We start from the raw sequence: 24,087 nt of genomic DNA, 5'->3' as shown, positions 1-24,087 counted from the left end.
CTAGTGTAGGGTAATGAATTTATGAATTTATTTGCAGAGTTGGGATTAGAGAGAGAGAGGCCACATCCGAGCAACAGAAGAGGTTCTCTGGAGGTGACTCCTAGTAGTAATTATAGGTCGGCTTATCCTCCCCTTAACAGCCGTAAGTTTCACTAGAGCGAGCATCAAGATCTGGGGCTTGACTTACGAAGTAGGGGGTTCCTAATTTCACAAAACCTGTATTCTGTCCAAGATAAACAGTGTCTCACATTATCTTCACTTAGTTGTACAGTCATCGTCACTCACGTTTTAAATGATTACCATAACCCAAAACACTGCAAAGCTCTTAACAGCCCCTAGTTATTTATCCCTAGTATTAGTGTGGTACTGGTAAGGTATTCCTATTAAATATAGTCTATAATATGCAATATGTAGTTTTTCCCACATACCATTCTGTTATTAACTGTTTATACCAGGGTCACACCTTAGAAGTAGATAATGCAAGCACTTGTGGGATATATACCTTGAAACAAACCCTTTCCATCATGTTCACCTTCAGTGTGGTGCTGATACTTATAATCCCATTAATGAGCAGTCACCACCTCTGTCTGTTCACACACTTTAATTTCACCCTCATTAACATGTCTGTACAAATTAAGTAATCATGCCCCCTTCACTAGCTTCTGACTATTTCTAGTTTCCCTGTATTCTACATTATATGACACTGATTTTCCATTGTTCAGGGAGTTCATATTAGTGGTAACATACAATATCTCTCCTTCAGTGTCTGACTTATTTCACTCAGCATTGTATCTTCAAGGTTCATCCATGTTGTCGTATGTTTCGGGACCTTGTTCTTTCTTACTACTGCATTGTAGTCCATCATGTGTATATACCACATTTTGTTTATCCACTTGTCCGTTGAAGGACAGTTGGGTCGTTTCCACCTTTTGGCAATTGTGAACAATGCCACTATGAAAATCAGTGTGCAAATATCTGTTTGTGTCACTGCTTTTAGATCTTCTAGGTGAAATTGCCAGATTGTAGGGTAATTCAATATTTAGTTTTCTGAGGAACCGCCAAATTGTCTTCCTGGCAGCTGTACCGTTATACAGTCCCACCAGCAATGAATAAGAGTTCCGGTTTCTCCACATCCTTGCCAGCATTTGTAGTTTCCTGTTTGTTTAATGGCAGCCGTTCTTATTGGTGTGAGATGATACCTCATAGTGGTTTTACATTTCCCTAAAAGCTAGTGAAGATGAACATTTTTTCATGTATTCTTTATCCATTTGTAGTTGTATTTCCTCTTCGGAAAAATGTCTTTTCATATCTATTACCCATTTTATAATTGGGCTATATGTACTGTTGTCATTGAGTTGTAGGATTTCTTTATATAAGGTGTATAACAGTCTCTTATCAGATATGTTTTCCAAATGTTTCCTTTGATTGAGTTGGCTGCCTCTTCACCTTTTTGACAAATTCCTTTGAGGTATAGAAGCTTTTAATTTTGTGGAGTTCCCATATATCTATTTTTTCGTTTGTTGCTTGTGCTTTGGATGTAAGGTCTAAGAAGTTACCTCCTAATACTAGGTCTTGAAGATTTTTCCTGACATTATCTTCTTTTTTTTTTTTTAATTCAATTTTATTGAGAGATGATCACATACCATAAAATCATCCAAAGTGTACAATCAATTGTTCACAGTACCATAATATAGTTGTGCATTCATCACCCCCAATCTATTTTTTGAACATTTCCCTTGTACCAAAAAAAAGTGAAAATAAGAATAAAAAATAGAAGTAAAGAAGAACACCCAAAACACCCCCCCTCCCACCCTATTTTTCATTTAGTTTTTGTCCCCATTTTTCTACTCATCCATCCATACACTGGATAAGGGAGTGTGATCCATAAGGCTTTCACAATCACACTGTCGCCTCTTGTAAGCTACATTGCTATACAATCATCTTCAAGATTCAAGGCTACTCGGTTACTGTTTGATAGTTTCAGGTATTACATCTAGCTATTCCAATACATTAAAACCTAAAAAGAGTTATCTATATAGTACATAAGAATGCCCACCAGAGTGACCTCTTGACTCCATTTGAAATCTCTCAGCCACTGAAACTTGACTTCATTTCATTCATATTCCCCTTATGGTCAAGAAGATGTTCTCAATCCCATGATGCCGGGTCCAGATTCATCCCTGGAAATCATATCCTGTGTTGCCAGGGAGATTTACCCCCCTGGGAGTCAGATCCCACGTAGTGGGGAGGGCAGTGAGTTCACTTGCCAAGTTGGCTTAGCTAGAGAGAGAGGCCACATCTGAGCAACAAAGAGGTACTCAGGGAGACTCTTAGGCACAGTTATAAGCAAGTTTAGCCTCTCCTTTGCAGTGATGAACTTCACGAGGGCAAGTCCCATGATAGGGGGCTCCGCACATCAAACTTCCAGTCCTTGTGTTACTGAGAACATCAGCACTCCAGGTGAGGAAGCCCAACACCTCTGCCTTTCCCCCGGCTCCTCAGGATGGTCCTGCATATATATTTTTATTCTCTGTCCAGATTACTCTTGGATGTGTCACTATTTCACACTAACCTATGCAAACCTACCAGGTCTCACTTCCTAGTAAAAGTTTCATGTAGTTATGTTATTTGAATGAACTGTGTGAGTTAAATTGTTTAAGAAATAAAGATCTTGCACCAACTAAACATCTCTTCCCTTGGTCTCACATGGAATTTGAAGTTTTAAAACACAGTATTGTCCCAGTTTGCCCTTGTCCTAACCACATCTGCTTTATTCGTATCTCTAGTTGAAGTCTAGATTCTGTTTCAGCTCTTTTAACAGTTGCTGTATGTTTAGCTATGGTTTTGAGGCCAGGAAAACGTCCAGATGCAGGCATCATCAAGGCAGTGCTTTCTCCCCAGGAGTGTGGCGCTCTGGGGCTGGCAGCTGGCAACCCCTGGGCTTAGACATTATCTTCTAAGAGTTTTGTTCTGCTTATATTGAAGTCTTTGATCCTTAACTTTTTTATGGGGTCTGAGGAAGGGGCCCTCTTTCATTCTTTTGGATATGTGTATCCAATTACCCTCAGCCCCATTTGTTGAAGAGACTATTCTGTCCCAGTTCAGTGGATTTGGGGGCCTTATCAAAAACCAGTCACACTTAATAATCAGATTATCAAACATCAAAGACAAAGAATCCTGAAAGCAGCAAGATAAAAGTGATGCATCACATAGAAGGGAAGCTTGATAAGACTATGTGTGGATTTCTCAGTAGAAACCATGGAGGCGAGAATGTAGCAGTGTGATATATTTAAGATACTGAAAGAGAAAAACTGCCAACCAAGAATCCTATATCTGGCAGAGCTGTCCTTCAAATATGAGGGAGAGTTTAAAATATTCTCTGACAAACAGACAATAACAGAGTTTGTGAACAAGATACCTGCTCTACAGGAAACACTAAAGGGAGCACTATGGACAGATAGGAAAAGACGGGAGTGAGAGGTTTGGAACACAAACTTGGGTGATAGTAGCACAATAATGTAAGTACATTGAACAAAGATGACTGTGTGTATGGTTGAAAGAGACAGGTTAGGAGCATGTAGGACACCAGAAGGAAAGAGAGAAGATAAAGACTGGGACTGTCTAAGTGAAACCTAGAGTGGTCAAAGATTGTGATAAAGTGTACAAATATGTTTTTACATGAGGGAGAACAAATGAATATCAGTCTTGCAGGGTGTTAAAAATGGGGTGGATTGGGGAAAAAATATAATCAATGCATACTAGAGTCTATAGTTAACAGAAACATTGTATTATGCTTCCTTTATTGTATCAAAGGCAATATACCAAAGCTGAATGTCTATAAGGGGAATATGAGGGAGGGGTATGGGCCTCTTGGCATTGGCGATGTTGTCTGACTTTTATCATACTTTATTTTAATGTTATCTTTTCTTTTGTTGGTTTTTAGCTGTCATTTTTCCTTTTTCTTTTGTCTCTACCTTTTTTGACACTTCCTCTTTGTGGAAGAAATGGACATGTCTTTATGTAGATGGTGGTGGTGGTGAATTCATAGTTATGCAATTATACAGGGAACCCTCGGTTGTTTACTTAGAATGGAATGTATGGGGCGTGAACAAAACTGTCTTAAAAAAAAACGGGTTGATGGATGAACCTTGAGGACATTATATGAGTGAAATAAATGAGACAAAAAAGGACAAATATTGTATGTTCTAGAGAATGATCTGTAAACTAACACACTAAAGAAAGTAGAAGAAAAGTAATAACAAAGATTAAAGCAAAAATAAATGATATGGAAACCATAAAGACAATACAGAAAAGAAATAAAACCAAAGTTGGTTCTTTGAGAAGATCAACAATATTAACAAACCCTTAGCTAGACTGACAAAGTAAAAAAGAGAGAAGACCCAAATAAACAAAATCAGAACTGTAACCCATAGCGTCCTTTGCAGTTTGTCCTACAGCTACTTGTTAAATTGTAATTTGAAAGCTGTAACTTTTTGTATATATGTTATATTTTACAATAAGGAAATAACTGAAACTATGGTACTATAACTCATAATAATTTTGGAAATTTCCTATATATCTACTTCTTAAATCATACTTAGAAACATACTACCTTTTTGTAAATGTTATATTTCATAATAAGAAATACCTGAAACTGTGAAATTATAACCTATAATATTCTTTGAAATTTGCTCTCTATTTGTTAACTTGCACTTGGAAAGCTATCACTTTTATGTATATATGTTATATTCTACAATAAAAAATATGATTTAAAAAAAGGAAATGAGAGGGGTGAGATTACTGTGGACCCTGAAGAAATTTTAAAAATCATGAGTATGCTATGAACAATTGTACACCAACAAACTAGACAATTTAGAGGAAATGGATAATTTCCTGGAAACACATGAACAGGCTATACTGACCCAAGAAGAAATAGAAGACCTCAACAAACCAAGAACAAGTAAAGAGATCCAATCAGTCATCAAAAACCTTCCTACAAATAAAAGCCCAGGGCCAGATGGTTTCACAGGGGAATTCTACCAAACTTTCCAAAAAGGACTGACACCAATTTTACTTGAACTCTTTCAAAAAATTGAAGAAAAAGGAACACTACCTAACTCATTTTATGAAGCTAATTTCACTCTAATACGAAGCCCAGATAAAGATACTACAAGAAAGGAAAACTACAGGTCAATCTCCCTAATGAACAAAGATGAAAAAATTCTCAACAAAATACTTGCAGATCGAATCCAAAGGCACATTAAAAGAATCATACACCATGATCAAGATGGGGTCATTCCAGGAATGCAAGGGTGGTTCAGTATAAGAAAATCAATCAATGTAATACAACACATTAACAAATCAAAAGGAAAAAATCAAATGATCATCTCAATGGACGCTGAAAAAGCATTTGACAAAATTCAGCATCCTTTTTTGATAAAATCACTTCAAAAGGTAGGAACTGTAGGAACATTCCCCAGTATGATAAAAAGCATATATGAAAAACCTATAGTCAGCAAACTACTCAACAGTGGGAGACTGAAAGCCTCCTCCGCTAAGATCGAAAACAAAACAAGCATGCTTGCTGTCATCACTGTTATTCAACATTGTGCTAGAAGTTCTAGCCAGAGCAATATGGCAAGACAGAGAAATAAAAGGCATCTTTCCAATTCAGGAAAGAAAGAAGTAAAACTATCAGTCTCTAGCTTCTTCAGTTCAGTTAGGTCTTTGATTTTAGCTCTTCCTTCCTTTTTAATGTACACATTTGGAGCTATAAATTTTCAGCACCACCTTTGCTGCATCTCATAAGTTCTGTTATGTTGTGTTCTCATTTTTATTCGTCTCTAGAAATTTACTGATTTCTTTTGCAGCTTTTTCTTTGACCCACTGGTTGTATAGGAGTGTGTTGTTTAACCTCCAGATATCTGTGAATGTTCAGATCTTTGATAGTTACTGATTTCTAGTTGTATTCCATTGTGATCAGAGAATGTGCTTTGAATAATTTCAGTCTTTTTAAATTTATTGAGGCTTGTTGTGTGCCCCAGCGTACGGTCTATCCTGGAAAACGTTGCATGAGCACTAGACAAGAATGCATATCCTGGTAATTTGGGATGTAATGCTGTATATTTGTCTGTTAAGTCTAATTCATTTATGAGATTGTTTAGATTTTCAGTTTCCTTGTTGGTCCTCTTGTCTGGATGTTCTATATATAGAAGAGAGTGGTATATTAGTCTCATACTACTATTGTAGGAACAACTATTGCTCCCTTCGGTTTTGCCAATGTTTGTCTCATGTACTTTGGAGCACCTTGATTGGGTGCATAAACATTTATGGTTTTTATTTTTTCTTGGTGAATTGTCCCTTTTATTTATATATAGTGTCCTTTGTTTCTCATGACGTCTGTGCATTTAAAGTCTATTTTGTCTGATATTAGTATTGCTACCTGTGCTTTCTTTTGTCTGCAGCTTGCATGGAGAATTTTTTCCCATCCTTTCACTTTCAATCTATTTGTGTTGCTTGGTCTAAGATGAGTCTCTTATAAATAGTGTATCAATGGATCATACTTTTTAATCCATTCTGCCAATCTGTATCTTTTAATTGGGGAGTTTAATCCATTCACATTAAATGTTATTACTGTGAAGGCAGTTCTTGAACCAACCATCTTATCCTTTGGTTTTTGTCAAATCTGTTTTTCCTCTCTCTCTCTTCCTTTAAGTTACCCTTACTAATAATACTCTTCATTTCTGTGCCCTTCTCCAGACCTCTCTTTCCGTTCTTTTTTTCTCAGCCGGGATAACTCCCATTAATATTTCTTGCAGGGCACATCTCTTGTTGAAAGATTCTCTTAAGCGTTTGTTTGTCTGTGACTATTTTAAATTTTCCCTCAATTTTGTTTCAATTCAATTTTATTGATATATTTACATACCCTACAGTCATCCACAGTGTACAAGCAGTTGTTCACAGTACCATCATATAGTTGTACATTTGTCATCAGAATCAGTTTTTGAACATTTTCATTATTCCAAAAAGAAAATAAAAATAAGAATCAAAACAAAGTTAAGAAGAACACCCAAAACATCCCATTGCCCCCTTCTCTCCTATTATAGGAGAAATGTTCCCATTTTTCTACCCATCTGTCGTCGAACCCTGTATAAAGGGAGTGTGAGCCAAAAGTTTTCCACAATCACACAGTCACACTGTGTAAGCTATGTAGTTATACAGTTGTCTTCAGAAATCAAGGCTACTGGATTACAGTTCAACAGTTTCAGGTATTTCCTTCTATCTATTCCAATACAGTAAAAACTAAAAAGGGATATCTATGTAATGCATTAGAATAACCTCCAGAGTGACCTCTCAACTCCATTTGAAATCTCTCAGCCACTGAAACTTTATTTTGTTTCATTTCCCTCCCCTTTTTGCTCAAGAAGACTTTCTCAGTCCCATGATGCCAGGTCCTGGCTTAACCCCGGGATTCATGTACCAGGGAGCCAGGGACATTTACACCCCTGGGAGTCGTGTCCCATGTGGGGGAAGGGCAGAGCGTTTACCTCCCGAGTGGGCTTAGAGAGACTTGATTGGAATGTGTAGAATCTGTAGCTCTCTTTGCATAGAATTGACTTCTCAATGACGTTTAGCCTTCCTATCCATGAATGTGGAATATCTTTCTACCTCTTTAGATCCCCTTTGATTTCTTTTAGTAGCAATTTGTAAATTTCTGTGTAGAGGTCTTTTACATCCTTAGTTAAATTTATTCCTAGGTACTTGAAGTTTTTAGTTGCTATTGTAAGTGGAATTTTTTTTTTTTGATTGCCTCCTCAGTTAGGTCATGTAGGAACATTACTGACTTATGTGTGTTAATCTTGTATCCTGCCACTCTGCTGAATGTGTTTATTAGCTCAAATAGCTTTGTTGTCAATTTCTCAGCATTTTCCTAATATAAAATCATATCATCTGCAAATAATGACAATTTTGCTTCATCCTTTCCAACTTGGATAACTTTTATATCTTTGTCGTGGCGAATTGCTTGGATAGAAGTTCTAGCACAATGTCAAATAATAGTGGTGACAGTGCATATCCTTGTCTCATTCTCAGTTTTAGCAGGGAAGGCTTTCAAGTCTCTCATCATTGAGAGGTATGCTGGCTGTGGGTTTTTTTATATCCCTTTATCATATTGAGGACATTTCCTTCAGAAATTCCTACCTTTTGAAGTGTTTTTATTGAAAAGGAATGCTGAATTTGGTCAGATGCTTTTTCATCATCTATTGAGATGATCATTTGAGATTTCAGTTTCAGCTTGTTAGTGTGTTATATTACATTGATTGATTTTCTTATATTGAACCACTCTTGCATGCCAAGAATAAACCCCACTTGGTCGTGGTGTATAATTCTTTTATTTTGCCATTGAATTCAATTTGCTTGCATTTTCTTGAGAATTTTTGTATCTGTATTCATTAGGGAGATTGACCTATAGTTTTCCTGTCTTGTACTATCTTTATCTGGTTTTGGTATTAGAGTGATATTAGCTTCATAAAATGAGTTAGGTAGTGTTCCTTTTTCTTCAGTATTTTGAAAGAGTTTGAGCAGGAATAGTGTCAATTCTTTTTACAATTCTTTAATCATTAATGAGGTGATATTAGTTATCTGACCAATAAAATCAGTAGAGGAAACTTAGGAAATTCAAAATAATTAGGATTTTCCTGGAACTTGTATAACCTAAAATATAGTGCTAGCAGTTTTACATTCATGGTGCCAAAATCAGAGAGAAGACATAGAGCCATTTTTGTTTTTGTTTTTTGTCTACAGCAGTCATTTTATTTCAGCTTCACTCAAAGACAGTTTTTTGAAATAAGTGGTAGGTGGTTGTGTAATGATGTCACTCATCAGTCATAGTCTGCTAATTTTTTTTTCTTTAGAGAAGTTGTAGGTTTACAGAAAAATGCAGGAAGTAGAGTTCCCATGCATAGAGCAGTTTTTAAACTAAAACTGATAAACCAATCCAATTTATCAGAGTAATCTTGATTAAGAATATTACATGATTTTTTCTTGTGCAATTAAATGCAAGTTGTTAAAATTTTAAAGTTATTTGAAAGTAATTTTTCACTTTTCAAAAAATCATGTAGCCTAGAAACTGAGACCATAAATTCAACCCACAGTTAAAATATTTTCCCCTTGTGTTAAACGTTTAGCAAGAAAGTTGCCCAAAGAGCCAAATGTTTAAAACAAAAAGTAGAAATTAAAAATAAAAACTTTGAGTTTTTTTCTTACTTTGCATTTATGTAATTGCTTAATGCGTGAATAGTTTCTAAGAGTCAAAGGGAAACAAGTGCTCACTCCATTTTATTTTGAGATGCATATAATCTGATATTCATGGTTGTTACTCACACTTATTAAATCATGATAAGCAGCAAAATGTAATTTAGGAGTGTAATTAGTTAAAGAAACAAACTTTGGAAACATTGCTCATCTCCCCTTGTAAGGGATGGGAGATGGAACACACAGGTCTTGGGATGGCTTGCTGTGTGGGACTCAGAATTTTTAACTTTCTGCTCCGTAGGCAAAGGAGTGCCTGTGAGATAAGGGACTCCTGTCCTGGGACTGTGGACAGAGATTTTGTTAACCCTGTGTGTGCTGGGTCCTTCTCATTGGTTCTGATGTTCTTTGTCATTGTCTACTTCTCTTAACATAAATCAGCAGTTTGTCACAGCTCACTAACTTTCTCTCTGATCATTTCAGCGGTTTGCTGCTGTAATCATGAGAATAAGAGAGCCGCGAACTACTGCACTGATCTTCAGTTCTGGAAAAATGGTGTGCACAGGAGCTAAAAGGTAGATCTAAGGAATTCATCGTCTTCTATAGCTTATAAAAGGAAAGGCAATAGCTTATGGTTTCTAGGACCATACTTTAAAATGTTACAGTTCCTTTCTTGGTAAAATGCCTGATTTTTTTTTTTAGACAGAAGTGATCAAATTTTCATACAATCAGGCATGAGTTCTGGGTGTAGATTATAAAACTTATTTATCCATACAGTTTGTCTGCATTTTCTGGGTATTTGACATGGTGCAATATCCAAAATATTAATAAAGGTCCTTTTATGTGATAAATGTTATATATAACACAAATTCATCCCCAGTTGGAAAAAAAATGGTCAAGAAGCATAAAACTTCTAAGCCACTGGAATGAGAACATTGCAATCCGTGGTAGGGTCTGAGTCATGCAAGGCCTTCAAGAATGCAGCCCTCTCATAAAAGGTCATTGCCTGTGTTCTGTGCCTCTTGCAGCGTGACCCTTCCTCAGAAGATTAGCTTCTCTAAAACTTCCTTACCAGGGCCTGCATAGTTGGTAGAAGGCAGAAACTAGGGAGGAAATTAGTAACATAAATTCCAAAAGCTTGAGACCAAATAAACTAAATTATGTTTCATTTTTTTTATAAGAGATCATTAAAACGTACTTGGAGGTGTTAACATTTAGTGGGGGACTATGGGTGCTTTTGCTTATTCTGAATTTTTAAATTGTCTTTTTTTTTTTTTAAGTTCAATTTTATTGAGATATATTCACATACCATACAGTCATCCATGGTGTACAACCAGCTGTTCACAATACATTATATAGTTGTGCATTCATCATCACAATCAATTTTTGAACATTTTCATTACCACACACAAAAAAGAATAAGAATAAAAGTTAAAGTAAAAAAGAATACTCAAAATATCCCATATCCCCCCATCTCTCCCTATTATTCATTTACTTTTTGTCCTCATTTTTCTATTCATCTGCCCGTACACTGTATAAAGGGAGTGAGAGCCACCAAGTTTTCACAGTCACACTGTACAAGGTATATAGTTACACAGTCATCTCCAAGAATCAAGGCTACTGGGTTGCAGTTCAGCAGTTTCAGGTATTTTCTTCTAGCCATTCTAAGACACTAAAAACTAAAAAGGAATATCTATTTCATTCATCACCCTTGAGGCTGCCTCCGTCCACTGCAGATTGTGAATACTGACACCATAAACCCCACTATGCAAATGTCCATTCGTTTCCTTCTTTTCAGTTTCTTCCGAGTATATACCCAGTAACTAAGTTGCAGGACCATATGGCAACCCCATGCTTAGCTTCCTGTGAAAACCACCATACTGTCCTCCAGCTGGGCTTGCATCATGATTCTTCTTCCCCACCAACAGTGGTGATTAGGTACATCCCTGTCTCCACATTTTCTCCAGGACCTGTATCCCTCTGTTTATTTTTTAGACAGTTTTAGTCACACCATACAGTCCTTCCTAAGTAAACAAACAATATGTCCCTATGTAATCACGTAGTTATGCAGTCACCAACACTTATCTACATAAGGACATTTTCATTTCTTCCAAAAAGAAAGAGGAAGGGGCGACAAAAGTAAAAAGAAAGAGAAAGAGAAAAAAATGACAACTAAAAAGCAACAAAAGAAAAAAATTAAAATATAATACAATAAAAAAGTCAGACAATAACATTAATGCCAAGAATCCCGTATCCTTCCCTTTTATCTCCCTCTTATAGATACTATCTTTGGTATATTTTAACCTTGGTTACAATTAATGGAAGCATATTACAATGTTACTATTAACTATAGACTCTACTTTTCATTGATTGTATCTTTTCCCCAATACCACCCTATTTTTAACACCTTGCAAAGTTGACATTCATTTGTTCTCCCTCATGTAAACATGTATTTGTACACTTAGCCACAATCATTGACCACGCTAGGTTTCACTAAGTTACACAGTCCCAGTCTTTATCCTCTGTCTTTCCTTTTGGTGTCCTACATGCCCCTAACCTTCGTCTTTCAACCATACTCTCAGTCATCTTTGTTCAGTGTACTTACATCATTGTGCCACCATCACCCAATATTGTGCTCCCTACCTCTCTCTCCTGTCTTTTACTACCTGTCTGTAGCACTCCCTTTAGTACTTCCTGCAGAGCAAGCAAGTATCTTGTTCACAAACTCTCTCAGTGTTCCTGTGTCTGGGATTTTTTTTAATTCTCCCTCTTTTTTTTTTTTTTTTTTAACCAATACCAATATGATTTTATTGGAATGTGGAATTTAAACAGATGTTTCAAACAAACAATCTAACTTTGTAAAAATGTATGGCATTATTAAATAATTAATAAAGAAATCCTAAAGTGGGATGTGATGACATGTGGAGCTCTAGCCCAGGTGTGTGAAATCTCCGCAGCAGTAGCATGGCGCTGCAGCTTGGATTCCAAGGGGTAGCTGGGGTGAGGCGCCCGCCTGCAATCTGTGTTGATGACAAGTCCCCAAAATGAAATCAACCCTATTTTTTTTTTTTTAAACCTAGCTTCCTTTGCTAATGTACAGGTTAGCATGATGGATCCAAAGCTTTAACCCTTGTGCCAGTAGATCTGCTTCCTTCCCCAAGCCCCTGGTATATTCCTCTCCTTTCAGTTACTCAGGTGGCCTTGCCACACAACTCCAGCACCTTGCGTGCAAAAGACTTGTCTTTTTCATCACAATAAGTATCACATATCAGAGCTTAAAAATGCATTACCCTGATTACAGCAGGAAATTATTTCTCTCAGTGGGGTAAAAAGGAGGGAGGGGTATATATCTTTCACCCAATAAATCCTTCCTGAATAAACTCAAATGGGATATTTTTCTCCTTCCCTGACCTGCCTGAAGACTGACTTTCCAGCTTTAGCTGTGGTCGTGAACAAAAAGTCTATTTCAAAGAGGTGCATTAAAATAGGTGCACATATAGGGAAGTGCTGGAAAGTGGTTTGTTTTCCTTACAAGGCTGAGAAAAAATAGCAACAAGATTTTTATGGTTGGGCAAATTGACAAAGGTTACACTTTGAGTTACACACTTAGCATCTAACTTTCAATGAGACTATTTGTTGCGCTGCAAGGTTTAAAGTGATGCCACCTGACATCAAAGAGGACTCTTTAGTGAAGTGATTACAGTTTGTTCCCATATTAATACACTTAGAGGAAAACTGCAGGGATGAGGTACATTTCCTGGAGAGCTCATGCCATAAAAAATACATAAAACATAAATTTTAGAAGAGCTTAAAAAAAAAGAAATACTGTCACTGTTTAATATCTCTTTTTCACAAATGAGGCTGGTGTGTCAGTGTAGACTGCTGACATTTTGCTAAACTTGAGCCTGAATCTCACCAAAGGAAACCCAGACCACAATGGAATAGATAGGAAGTCAGATATTCAGCGCTTGTTGACTGAAGGGGTTAATTCAACAGTGGTCTCCTGTTAAAGAAGGTAATGCACAACTCCGAGTCTCTCATCTCCCATGCATTCCAGAGGGAGCGTCCCTCAGATCCTGAACTATGTGCATCATCACGCTGCCAGAGTGGCAGCTCCCTGTAGACTAGTACTGGGGAGTGTCTTTCTTTCTTTCTTTTTGACAGACTTTTAGGTCTTTACTCTTCTTTGCATTTAGAAGGAATGATAAGAATTTCTTTTTATCACACGGTAGTTTTCTTTCAAGATGTGTGTTTTGGTTGGTTAGTTTTATTTGGCAAGCATCAGTGCCGCATTACCCGTCGCTTGCTAGTCTTCATCGTGCAGTCGTGGGACTGCTGGAAAGCACAGCGTTATCTGCAGAAGGCTGGGACTGCTCCTTCACCACAGGGTAGAAGTACGGGTGCTCCATGGCCTCTTTGGTGGTCAGTCTCTGTTGATGGTTGTATCGCAGAAGTTTGTCCAAAAGATCTAGGGCCTCGGGACTGACAGGGTGTCTGTTCTCACTGAGGATAAAGTTTTTCCAGCATTTCCGTGAGTGTTGTCCCAGGATATTGTTGAAGTGATCTAAGTCTATGTGATACTTCAGATACCCATACAGCTCATCTGTACCCAGAACCTTGCGAACAAGCTGGTCATAGTTGTCCTGTCCATGGAAGAAGGTTTCCTTTCGAAAGATCATGCTTGCTAACATGCAGCCCAGACTCCACATGTCCAGGCTACAGTCATACATCTGGTAGTTCACAGGAAGCTCTGGTCCTTCGAAGCACCTCGAGGCTTACATGGACATTGTCCTCTTGAGCAGGATGTTAGAACTCTGCCAGCCCCTAATCGGTCAGTTGCATTTTCTGTTGGTGATCTATCATGACACTGTGAGGTTTCACATCTCTGTGCATGATTCCTTTGCTGTGGCAGTAATCTAGAGCTTTAAGTAGTTCATACATATAAAACCAGATATCAAAGTCTGTCAGGATCTGGTAGAGTTGCTTAAAATCTGTATTATTGATATATCCAAAAACAAGCTGGTATCTTTGACCTGGGGTCCTTTACAGTGTCGATAAGCTTAATGATATTTGTTCCACCACGAAGATTCTCCAGAATCTTAACCTCTCATTTTATCTTCTTTTTCTTCACTGGCTTGAGAATTTTTACAACCACTTGCTCATTGTGGTTGATGTTAATGGCCTCAAATACTTCACTATACTTTCCCCGACCAAGTTTTCGAACCAGTTGGTAATCATCTTGATTACCCCAGCTCGGGACTTGGGCCTCATAGTCCCAGTACTCCCGGCTCCTCAGGCTGTTCACCTCGACGTAGACCCGGGCCCTGCTGCCTGCTGCCGGGCTGGGCATGGCAGATGGGACCGGGGGGCGCAGTGGGGGGCGGGTGGAGCAGGCAGCGGGCCCTGGAGCAGTGGGTGAGGTGGAAGGGTGGGCGGAGCTTGCGATCCCAGCGGCCTTGGCTCAACTCGTGGCCCTGAGTCAGTGGCAGCAGCAGCGGCGATAGCGGCAGCCGCGGGCTGGGAAAAAGCTCTCCCTCATTTTTGGAAGACAGTTTTGCTGGATATAGAATTCTTGGTTGGCAGTTTTTCCCCTTTAGTCTTCTTAAATATATCGCACCACTTCCTTCTCACCTCCATGGTTTATACTGAGAAATCTGCACATAGTCTTATCAAGCTTCCTTTGCGTGTGATGGATTGCTTTTCTCTTCCTGCTTTCATGATTGTCTTTGTCTTTGAAATTTGATAATCTGATTATTAGGTGTCTTGGCATAGGTCTATTTGGATCCATTCTTTTTAGGGTACACTGTGTTTCTTGAATCTGTAATTTTATGTCTTTCAAAAGAGATGGGAAATTTTTGGTGATTATTTCCTTCATTATTGTTTCTCCCCCCTTTCCCTTCTCTTCTCCTGGGACACCTATGACATGTACCTTCTTGCGCTTCATGTTGTCATTCAGTTCCCTGAGACATTGCTCATATTTTTCCATTCTTTTCCCTATCTGTTCTTTTGTGTGTGGGATTTCAGATGTCCTCTTCTCCAGCTCATGAATCTTTTCATTTGCCTCTTCAAATCTGCTATTGTCTCCATTGTGTTTTTCATCTCTTGTATCATGTCTTTCATTATCATAAGTTCTGCCAATTGTTTTTTCAGACTTTTGAGTTCTTCTTTATGTTCTCCCAGTGTCTTCTTTATATCCTTCACCTTTTTTGCCATATCTTCCCTCAACTCGCTGATTTGATTTTTAGATTGATTTAGTAGAGTTATTTGATTAGTAATTAGTTGTTTCAATTCCTGTATATCAGGTGAAGTGCAAGTTTATTCCTTTGACTGGGCCATATCTTTGGTCTTCTTAGTATGATCTGTAATGTTCTGTTGTCTGGGTATGTAGTTTTCTTGATTATCCCAACCAGATTTTCCCAGACCAGAACCAGCTCAGGTCTTAGGAAGAGACTGTGTTCAGTATCAGGTTACCTGAGGGTGAGTCCTAGAAGACTGACAGTCTTTCCTGTGAGGCCTCTAGACTCTGTACTTTTCCTATCCTGCCCAGCAGGTGACACTTGTCAACCTGCAGCTCCCCACTGGTGTAAAGAGATGTGATCCTTTTAATTCTCGGAGGACTCTCTCCTGGCCAGGGGCTGAGGGTGTCAGAAGCCAAGCTTAAGTTTTTTCTGTTTTCACCATTCCCCCACCCCAGGCCCTGGGGTCTGAGTTCTCTAATGGAGGGCAGCCACTTGAGCTGGGCCCTGTCCCCCTTTTCTTCGGGAAGAAACACCCTTTAGGGAGTTTTCTACACTTGAATTTCTCCTTTGTCTCTCTGACTCTGTTTCCTCCACCCTTGACCTGGGTCAGTGCTGACAGTTGAAAATGCTTTGTCTAATGAGCTGCTTAGAATGAGAGGGGAAAAAAACGAAAAAGTGCAAAAGCCCCTTTTCAGAGCCATCTCCAGGTCCCCAGTTTCACTGGTCAACCAGTGTTGGTCCCTGGTTCTCTGTGCCCCTTTTCGTGGGACACAGCCATTTTCTAGTTTTCTGAGTTCAGCAGTCTCCAAAAGCCTCTGTTTTCATTTAAGTGTGCGTGTGTGTGTTTTCCACCAGCCCTGTCTCGTCTCTGCTGAGAGGGACCTCAGTTTCCTTTCCTATTTGCTCCGGGTTTATCTGTGCTTGTCACTGTATTCAGTAGTCCAAGTTTGTTAATTAAAACCACAATTGGAGCTTGGTTGAGCTACATTCCCTTGCTCTGGGCAGATACTGCTTCTTTCTCCCACAGTGAAGTTTTGCATCTCAGCCTGTTGTGCTGGTTGGGGAGGAGCGCCAGCTCCACAGTTCTACTTACTATGTTGAAATCTCAGCGGTTCCACCCATTCCGGGCTGGTGTATGATGTGTGACCAGTCACGGATGTCCCCCAACAGTTGTTCCAAACTGTTGAGTAGTTGTTCCTGACTATTTACTAGTTGCTCTAGAGGACTTGCTAAACTCCACACCCCCCTGTGCCACCATCTTGCCTGACCTTTAAAATTGTCTTTAATGAAGGGAAGGCCTTTAGTGTGGACACTCTCACCTCTGGTCTCTCTGATGTTTTTCAGAAGCAGGAAGGTGGTCAGTCCTTTGTTTCCACTTGGCCTTGGCCCCAGCATGCAGTAACTCTTCATTTTAGAGCCTCTTTTATTTTCTCTCCCCTGGATGGAATAGCAGAAGAATTTGGTTTTACAACTGAAGTCACATGTTTCTGTTTCTTTCCCAGATAGGCTTTTTTTAATGCAGTTTTATTGAGATATGTTCACATATCCTATAGTCATCCACAGTGAACAATCAACTGTTCACAGCCCCGTCGTATAGTGGTACATTCATCACCACAGTCAATGTTTGAACATTTTCCTTACACCAAAAAGAATAAAAATTAAAATAAAATATAAAAGTAAAAAAGAACACCCAAATCATTCCATCCCCCCCATCCCAACCTATTTTTCTTTTAGTTTTTGTCCCCATCTTTGTCCTCATCCATACACTGGATAAAGGGAGTGTGAGCCACAAGGTTTTCACAATTACTCTGTCACATCATGTAAGCTACATAGTTATAAAATCATCTTCGGGAGTCAAGGCTACTGGGTTGCAGTTCAACAGTTTCAGGTATTTCCTTCTAGCTATTGCAGTACACTAAAAACTAAAAAGGGATATCTATATAGTGCATAAGAATGCCCTCCAGAGTGATCTCAACTCCACTGGAAATCTCTCAGCCACTGAAACTTTATTTTGTTTTCAGTTTGCTTCCCCCTTTTAGTCAAGAAGATTTTCTCAATCCCATGATGCGGTAACAAGCCTCATAAGGGCAAGCCCCAAGATCGAGGGCCCAGCATACCAAATTGTCAGTCCTCACCGTTTGTGAGAATATCAACAGTAACCCAGGTGGGGACGTCCAACATTTCCGCATTTTTTCCCCAGCTCCTCCCAGATAGAATTTTTTAATGCAATTTTATTGAGATATATTCACATACCATACAGTTCTCCAAAGTGTATCATCATCAGTTGTTCACAGTATTGTCGTATAGTTGTGTATTCATCACCACAATCACTCTTTGAACATTTTCATTATTCTTAAGTATAAAATAAAAATAAAAATTAAAAAGAACATCCAAAGCATCCCATTCCCCTTCCCCCCTCCCCCCATTCTTCATTTACTGTTTTAATCCAGTTTAATTGAGATATATTCACACACTCTGTGGTCATTCACAGTGTACAGTCAGTTACTCACAGCACCATCATGCAGTTGTGCGTCCATCACCAGAATCAATTTTTTAACCTTTTCCTTACTCCAAAATAAAAGTAAAAGCAAAAAAGAACACCCAAAACTTTCCATCCCCTCCATCCCACCCTATTCTTCATCTAATTTTTGTCCCCATTTTTCCACTCACCTGTCTCCCTACACTGTATAAAGGGAATGTGAACCACAAGGGTTTTACAGTCACACTGGGCAAGATACATAGTTCAGATAGTCTTTCAATGCAGTAATTAGCCCTCTTTTACACAGAGCATTTGCAGACTGAATAGTGTGCATTCGGTAGGGTGATTATTTTAAACAAGACAAGAGACCACTAATAAATTTATTTTCCTTAAAAAAAACAAAAGCACTCCCTATTATATGATTACTTTTTGTCATTCCTGATAACCCAGTACTTGAGAGCCTTTTGTTCATGATGGCATTATTACTTTTATTCGTCTTTTCTTCCATAAACTCTAAGTTGCTAAGTCACATTTTGATCCAGCAGATGAGGTCATAAGAATACATAAAGAGAAAGACTTGATAAAAAAGAGGATACAATTTGTATATACATTCTTCAATAATAAATCTCATCAATTTTCCTATCAAAATGTTAGTCTTCTCTGTAGAAATTTGTAGGCTAAAAAATAATAGCAATGATGATGCTATACATTACACATCCATAAAGTCTAGGCTGTCAATAATAGGGTGGATTGAAAGGGTGATCTTTTTGGTAGGTTTACAGTTTCCTGTCAAGGGTGCAAGAGCATTTTATAATTGTTCACAATTATTAACAGATTGTTAATAATAATCGGAGGGGGCTGATCATTTCCACTTTTTTTTTAAACAGCTTTCCTAATTTGGACTTTTTATAAGTTATTCATCTAAATAATTATTTTAGCTGGCTTTGAGTATAAATATCTCTTTATTTCCCCCTTTCCTTAGTGAAGAACAGTCCAGGCTAGCAGCAAGAAAATATGCCAGAGTTGTACAGAAGTTGGGTTTTCCAGCTAAGTTCTTGGATTTCAAGATTCAGAATATGGTGGGGAGCTGTGATGTGAAATTTCCCATAAGATTAGAAGGCCTGGTACTTACTCACCAACAATTTAGTAGGTAAGTGTAAAAGGGATTGTACTTGCTTTTGACAACAATTCATTTAAAATCTAAACATTTTTGAGGATAAAACAGCGAAATATTCACTGTGTAAGAAAAAATAATATAGTTACAATTGTATTTATTTATTAAATTCCTTAGCCTCACCAGCCTCCTACTTACCATCTCACTTTGTGACATTCAAAATCCCTTCTACTGGAATGAATTTGATTCCTCATTTTGAATATCACAAAGTAAGATGCGGAAGTGCGGGACTGGTTAAGGACTAATCAGGAACTTTGAGTCCCTATTTTATTACTTAAATTTATTTTAAATGAATGAATTAAATCAACGCCTTTTTTCACTTTCTTTCCCAGTTTGAATCTTTTGTGCTACTTAACATTATGTCAGATCTACCAGCAAATATAAACGTGAGCAATGTGAATATTCCAAATTGCCCTTTATTTTTCTTGCTACTTACTGAAGATTTAAAAGGCAGACTCTCGCCTGCCCACCTCCCAGCCTCGTCTCTTGCTGTAACCCTAACCCTAACCCTGTTCTCCGCCCTCCCACACCACCTCTCCTGGTGCCTCGAGTTCCCCACACTCTGCCGCACCAGAGCCTGTACACCGGCCAGTTTTCACACCCAGAGCACTCTTAGTTGGCTTTTCACCTGGGAAACTCTCGCTCATGTTTCAGACATCCACCCACACCGCTCTTCCTTGGGGAAGTGTTTCCTGAACTTTCTGCTTGTACACACACACACACACACACACACACACACAGACCATCCTGAGTGTTTTTGTTCTCTCTGAATTAACAAAAAAGAGGCTACTTGGATTAGAAATAATATAGACCCATAGGACATTCAGTCAGACAGTGTAATCAGGAATAGATTCCATCTCAAGTCAATATGTAGGACATTACTTTGGGTAAATTAACCTGACCAAAGTTAACAGCTAGAGAATATTTCCGTTTCAGGAGGTGAAATGGGGATGATTAAAAGACAAACTCTTACTGTCAAATCTTAGAAATAAGTGATTACTGAGTTCCTATAAATTAGTATACCTCCACTTGCCTCAGCATGAGTCTTAATAAAGATCAGAGATTACCAGATGTACGTACAAAGCTGTTGTTACCAGGTCAGAAAATTCAGATGTGGTAGAAACAGGGTGATGTGAAGGTCGGACGGCCAGGCATCGAGTAGGAGATGGGGTTGGTCATCGAGAGTCATTACAAGAGGCCTCCGTTCTTGCTGTCAGGGCTCACTCTCTCCTTTGATGCTACTTGATAAAGAACTGGAATTTTAAATTCCAGTTTAAATTATTCAGTAGTTTCTACCTATCACCAAATAGTACTTTTACCTGGTACTGTTCTTCATTTTATCTGAAAGCATGGGCAGCTTTTAATTTCTAAAGTGTTTTTGCCATTTTCCTTCTAGTTATGAGCCAGAGTTATTTCCTGGTTTAATCTACAGAATGATCAAGCCCAGAATTGTTCTACTTATTTTTGTTTCTGGAAAAGTTGTATTAACAGGTAAGTTGTAACAGGAAGTAGTATCTGAAGGGTTTGCATTTCAAGGCTGGCGTTTTTCTCAGTATTTAATGTTTGTTGAAAAGGAATTTTCACAGTGTTTGGACAATTGGCTAATGACGTGTAAAAAGGCTTTTGCCTTTTTTCTGTTCCTGCCGACTTAATCTGAAGAGAAACCTACCTCTGAAAAGGAGTGGGAAGGGGGTGGTCAGACCACAAGCCACGGCTTACTTCCAGTGGGGAGAGGGGACATGGTAAGCACTGTGTTGAACAAGTGATGGCAGTTTGGAGCTGGGATTAGTTCCATAAGGCTTCGGGATTCACAGCAATAACTTTATGAGACAAGAAGGAAAGATTCACAAGAGTTGAAGGCAGCAGTTGGGAAAATAAAATTATGCCATTCTTAACTGCTGCCCTGCCCAGCTCATTTCAGTAATCCAGTTGCACAGACTACAGAGAGAAGAGTGAAAGGGACGCATTACAGAGTGCTGTCTGCGCCGTGGGAGAATGTAGTCAACAAATGTATTGGTATTATAATTTTTAAAGGGGGGAAAAACAGTTTTAAGAAAATCATTTCACAGTCAAAAGTGGGATTTTTACAAAGAATGCCACCATTGATGTTTTAAATGCCTGCATCTGTCAATCTAACTGGATATGGAGAAAATTGTGCCTGCAGTTTTGTTTTAAATAATCATGTTACCTTCTCAGCGTGCTAAGAAATGCGATTCCAGCCTCTCATTTCTATCCCACCTTGTCTTCTTAGGTGCTAAAGTCAGAGCAGAAATTTATGAAGCATTTGAAAACATCTACCCTATTCTAAAAGGATTCCGAAAGACAACGTAATGGCTTTTGGATAATCCTGCCTCCCCAACCCACTTGTTTTTTTAACCAGATCAGTTTTGGTACATTTAAATGGTGTTATTGTGAATGGTTCAGCAGTTCTTGAGAAGATGGACTTCAGTTGCGCATTGCAGTGCCAGGTGATGCTTTTCTGGAGCACATCCCACCTCGGGAGAGCAGGAAAAGGTATTATTTCTGTAGAGAGAACACCTGCTCAGCATTATGGGAGTTGCTCGTGCAGTGCTGCTGTTTGGGCAGTGCTGCCCATTTATTTATATTTAAATTTTAAACACTTACTGCTATTGACAAGTTGGTTTAAGAAACAAAACTTTTAAGTGTTAATACCACCTCTACAATTGATTGGACTTTTTGTTCTGTTTACTTTTTCTCCCATAAACCAGTTTTTATATTTCTACCAGAAAAGTAAAAATCTTTTTTAAAAGTGTTGATTGTTGAATTTGTAACTCCTCGGGGTTATTTTTGTGCCAGACACATTCCGCCTTTCCAGTATTGCAGGACAGAAGAGATGTATTAATGAAAACAAATGGCTGTACATATTTTTCTTTGTTCAGAGTACTCTGTACAATAAATGCTGTTTATAAAAGTGTTAGATTGTTGTTATAAATGATACCTTGTAAGAGTCCTGTGATCATACTGTTTTTTAAAAAGTTGTATTTTAGATATAATGTCTGAAATCACTTTGATGTTCACTTGTTATTTGTTTTAATTAACATTTCATTGTATGTTCTAATGAAAAAGGATAAACTATGTGGAAATTTAAGATTGCTTACAAAACATTTGTTTATTAACTTCCGTATATTAATTGTTAGGTTTTTCTATTGGGAAGAGAAGAGACCAAAGCTCGATCAAAGGAGCTTTATTGTCCAGCCGTGCACAGGTGGGCTGAAGCCTGCGATGGCGACAGCCCTGAGCAAGGGGAGCAGTGCGGCTTATATGGGATGGTTGGTGGGAAGATTTTTGTCCAGGGACAGGGAGCTGGCAGGTCTAGGTATGCAGTTTCTCAGTGGCTGCTTTTGGGAAGGGGGGGTAGTTGGCAGGTTTTCCTTGGCTGGCTTGGGAACAGGAAAGTTTAAAATTTTAAAAGTTATCACAAACTTGCAGAATTCCAAAGGGCAGGGGTGGAGTATTGCCTAACATTGCAGATTTTTTCTTTTATTTTTCTAGGGATGCTGAGGGGTGCAGATCTGTTTTTCTGTATCTGCTTCTGGCTGGTGGGGGGCGTAGAGCTGTCCCTATGTTTTGTTGCACGGTAGTGGCTGGTAAGGATTTGTTCATTGGAGGAACAGAATGTCACCGATCTGGTTTGTCACGGCTTAAACACTTCTGCGAATAAACCTGATTAGAAGTTGTTCTGGTTTGCTAATGCTGCCATTTTGCAAAATATCAGAAATGGACTGGTTTTTATGAAGGGGGTTTATTTGGTTACAAAGTTACAGTCTTAAGGCCATTCAGTGTCCAAGGTAAGGCATTAACAGTCAGGTACCTTCACTGGAGGATGGCTGATGGCATCTGGAAAACCTCTGTTAGCTTGGAAGGCACATTGCTGGCGTCTGCTGATCCCAGGTTGCATTTCAAAATGGTGTTCTCCAAAGTGTTGCTCTTGGGATGTTTTGTCCTCTCTTTGCTGCAGGTCCTCTGCAAAATGTCACTCTCACTTGCTCTGAGCTCCCTCTGTCTGTGAAGTCCTTTATACAACTCCAGTGATCCAGTTAACACCAACCTTGAATGGGCAGGGTAACACCTCCATGGAAATTATCCAATCAGACGTTTCGCTCACAGTTGATTGAGTCACGTCTCCACGGAAACAATCAAAAGATTCCAATCTAATCAACACTAATATGTCTGCCTCCATAAGATTGCATCAGAGATAATGGCATTTTGAGGGCCATAATACATCCAAACCAGCACAGAAGTTGTAAGAAACAAGGTCCCAGAGTGAATGTAGAGAAGATGAAAAGTAGGATAGGAAGCGGAAGGAGAGTGGCAGGGTTGATAGTAAAATAGTGGGAGACGGTAACATGAGGAGCTTGTGGTAGGGTGAGGAATGTTTACATTTTGTGAATTATCAGGCACAAACACACAACATCAAATATTAATTAGAGCACAAGTGCTGCTTTGGGCGGCACTTAGAATTTCTAATGCTATTCTGTTGTGTAAAACTACTTTTTTTAAGTTGTGAAGTTTTATCACATTTTCTAATTTGGTTTTTCCCATTTTCTAATTTTGATAACAGAAATAAATTTCCCTTTCCACAAACTTTCTGCAACTTTCTGTATCCAGATTTTGTCCAACATTTTTTTCTTTTTCTTTAGGACAAAGCTACTTTTTCCTTTTAATAAAAAATACCTTTTATACCTTTTTATTTATTTATACCAAAATTTGGAAACTGTTTTTAAGAAAACATTTTATAACATACAATTACTATTAAAATTAAATTTGTTAGAATAATGTTACATACTCAAAACTCTTTAGGTAATGCATTATTGAAACAGTAATACACAACTTTTTTTAAACAAGAATTAACAGCACATGTAGGTATTAAACTGGATGTCTGAGTTTTTATTAGCAGATAGATGAGTTTTAGGTGAGGGGGGTTT

General features: G+C 38.4%; 1 protein-coding gene and 1 pseudogene across 2 annotated transcripts in view; one reads left to right on the top strand and one right to left on the bottom strand.

Annotated features, from left to right (window-relative positions):
- The window catches only part of LOC119520071 (TATA-box binding protein), a 62,779-nt gene extending 39,941 nt beyond the window's left edge, over positions 1–22,838 (top strand). Inside the window, exons 5-8 of one of the 2 annotated variants that reach the window (XM_037817819.1) lie at positions 9,733–9,824; positions 18,950–19,117; positions 20,538–20,632; positions 21,393–22,838. In XM_037817819.1, coding sequence (XP_037673747.1) covers positions 9,733–9,824; positions 18,950–19,117; positions 20,538–20,632; positions 21,393–21,472 — 435 coding nt within the window. In that variant the 3' untranslated portion in view covers positions 21,473–22,838. The other variant, XM_037817820.1, reaches the window with a different exon arrangement.
- Positions 13,563–14,599, bottom strand: LOC119520070 (annotated as a pseudogene).
- Positions 22,839–24,087: the final 1,249 nt, after the last annotated feature.

The sequence above is a fragment of the Choloepus didactylus genome, chromosome 24, assembly GCF_015220235.1.
Source record: "Choloepus didactylus isolate mChoDid1 chromosome 24, mChoDid1.pri, whole genome shotgun sequence".
Classification (NCBI taxonomy): Eukaryota; Metazoa; Chordata; class Mammalia; order Pilosa; family Megalonychidae; genus Choloepus; species Choloepus didactylus.
Note: the sequence above shows the minus strand (reverse complement) of the source record. Positions and strands in the feature narration are given on the sequence as shown.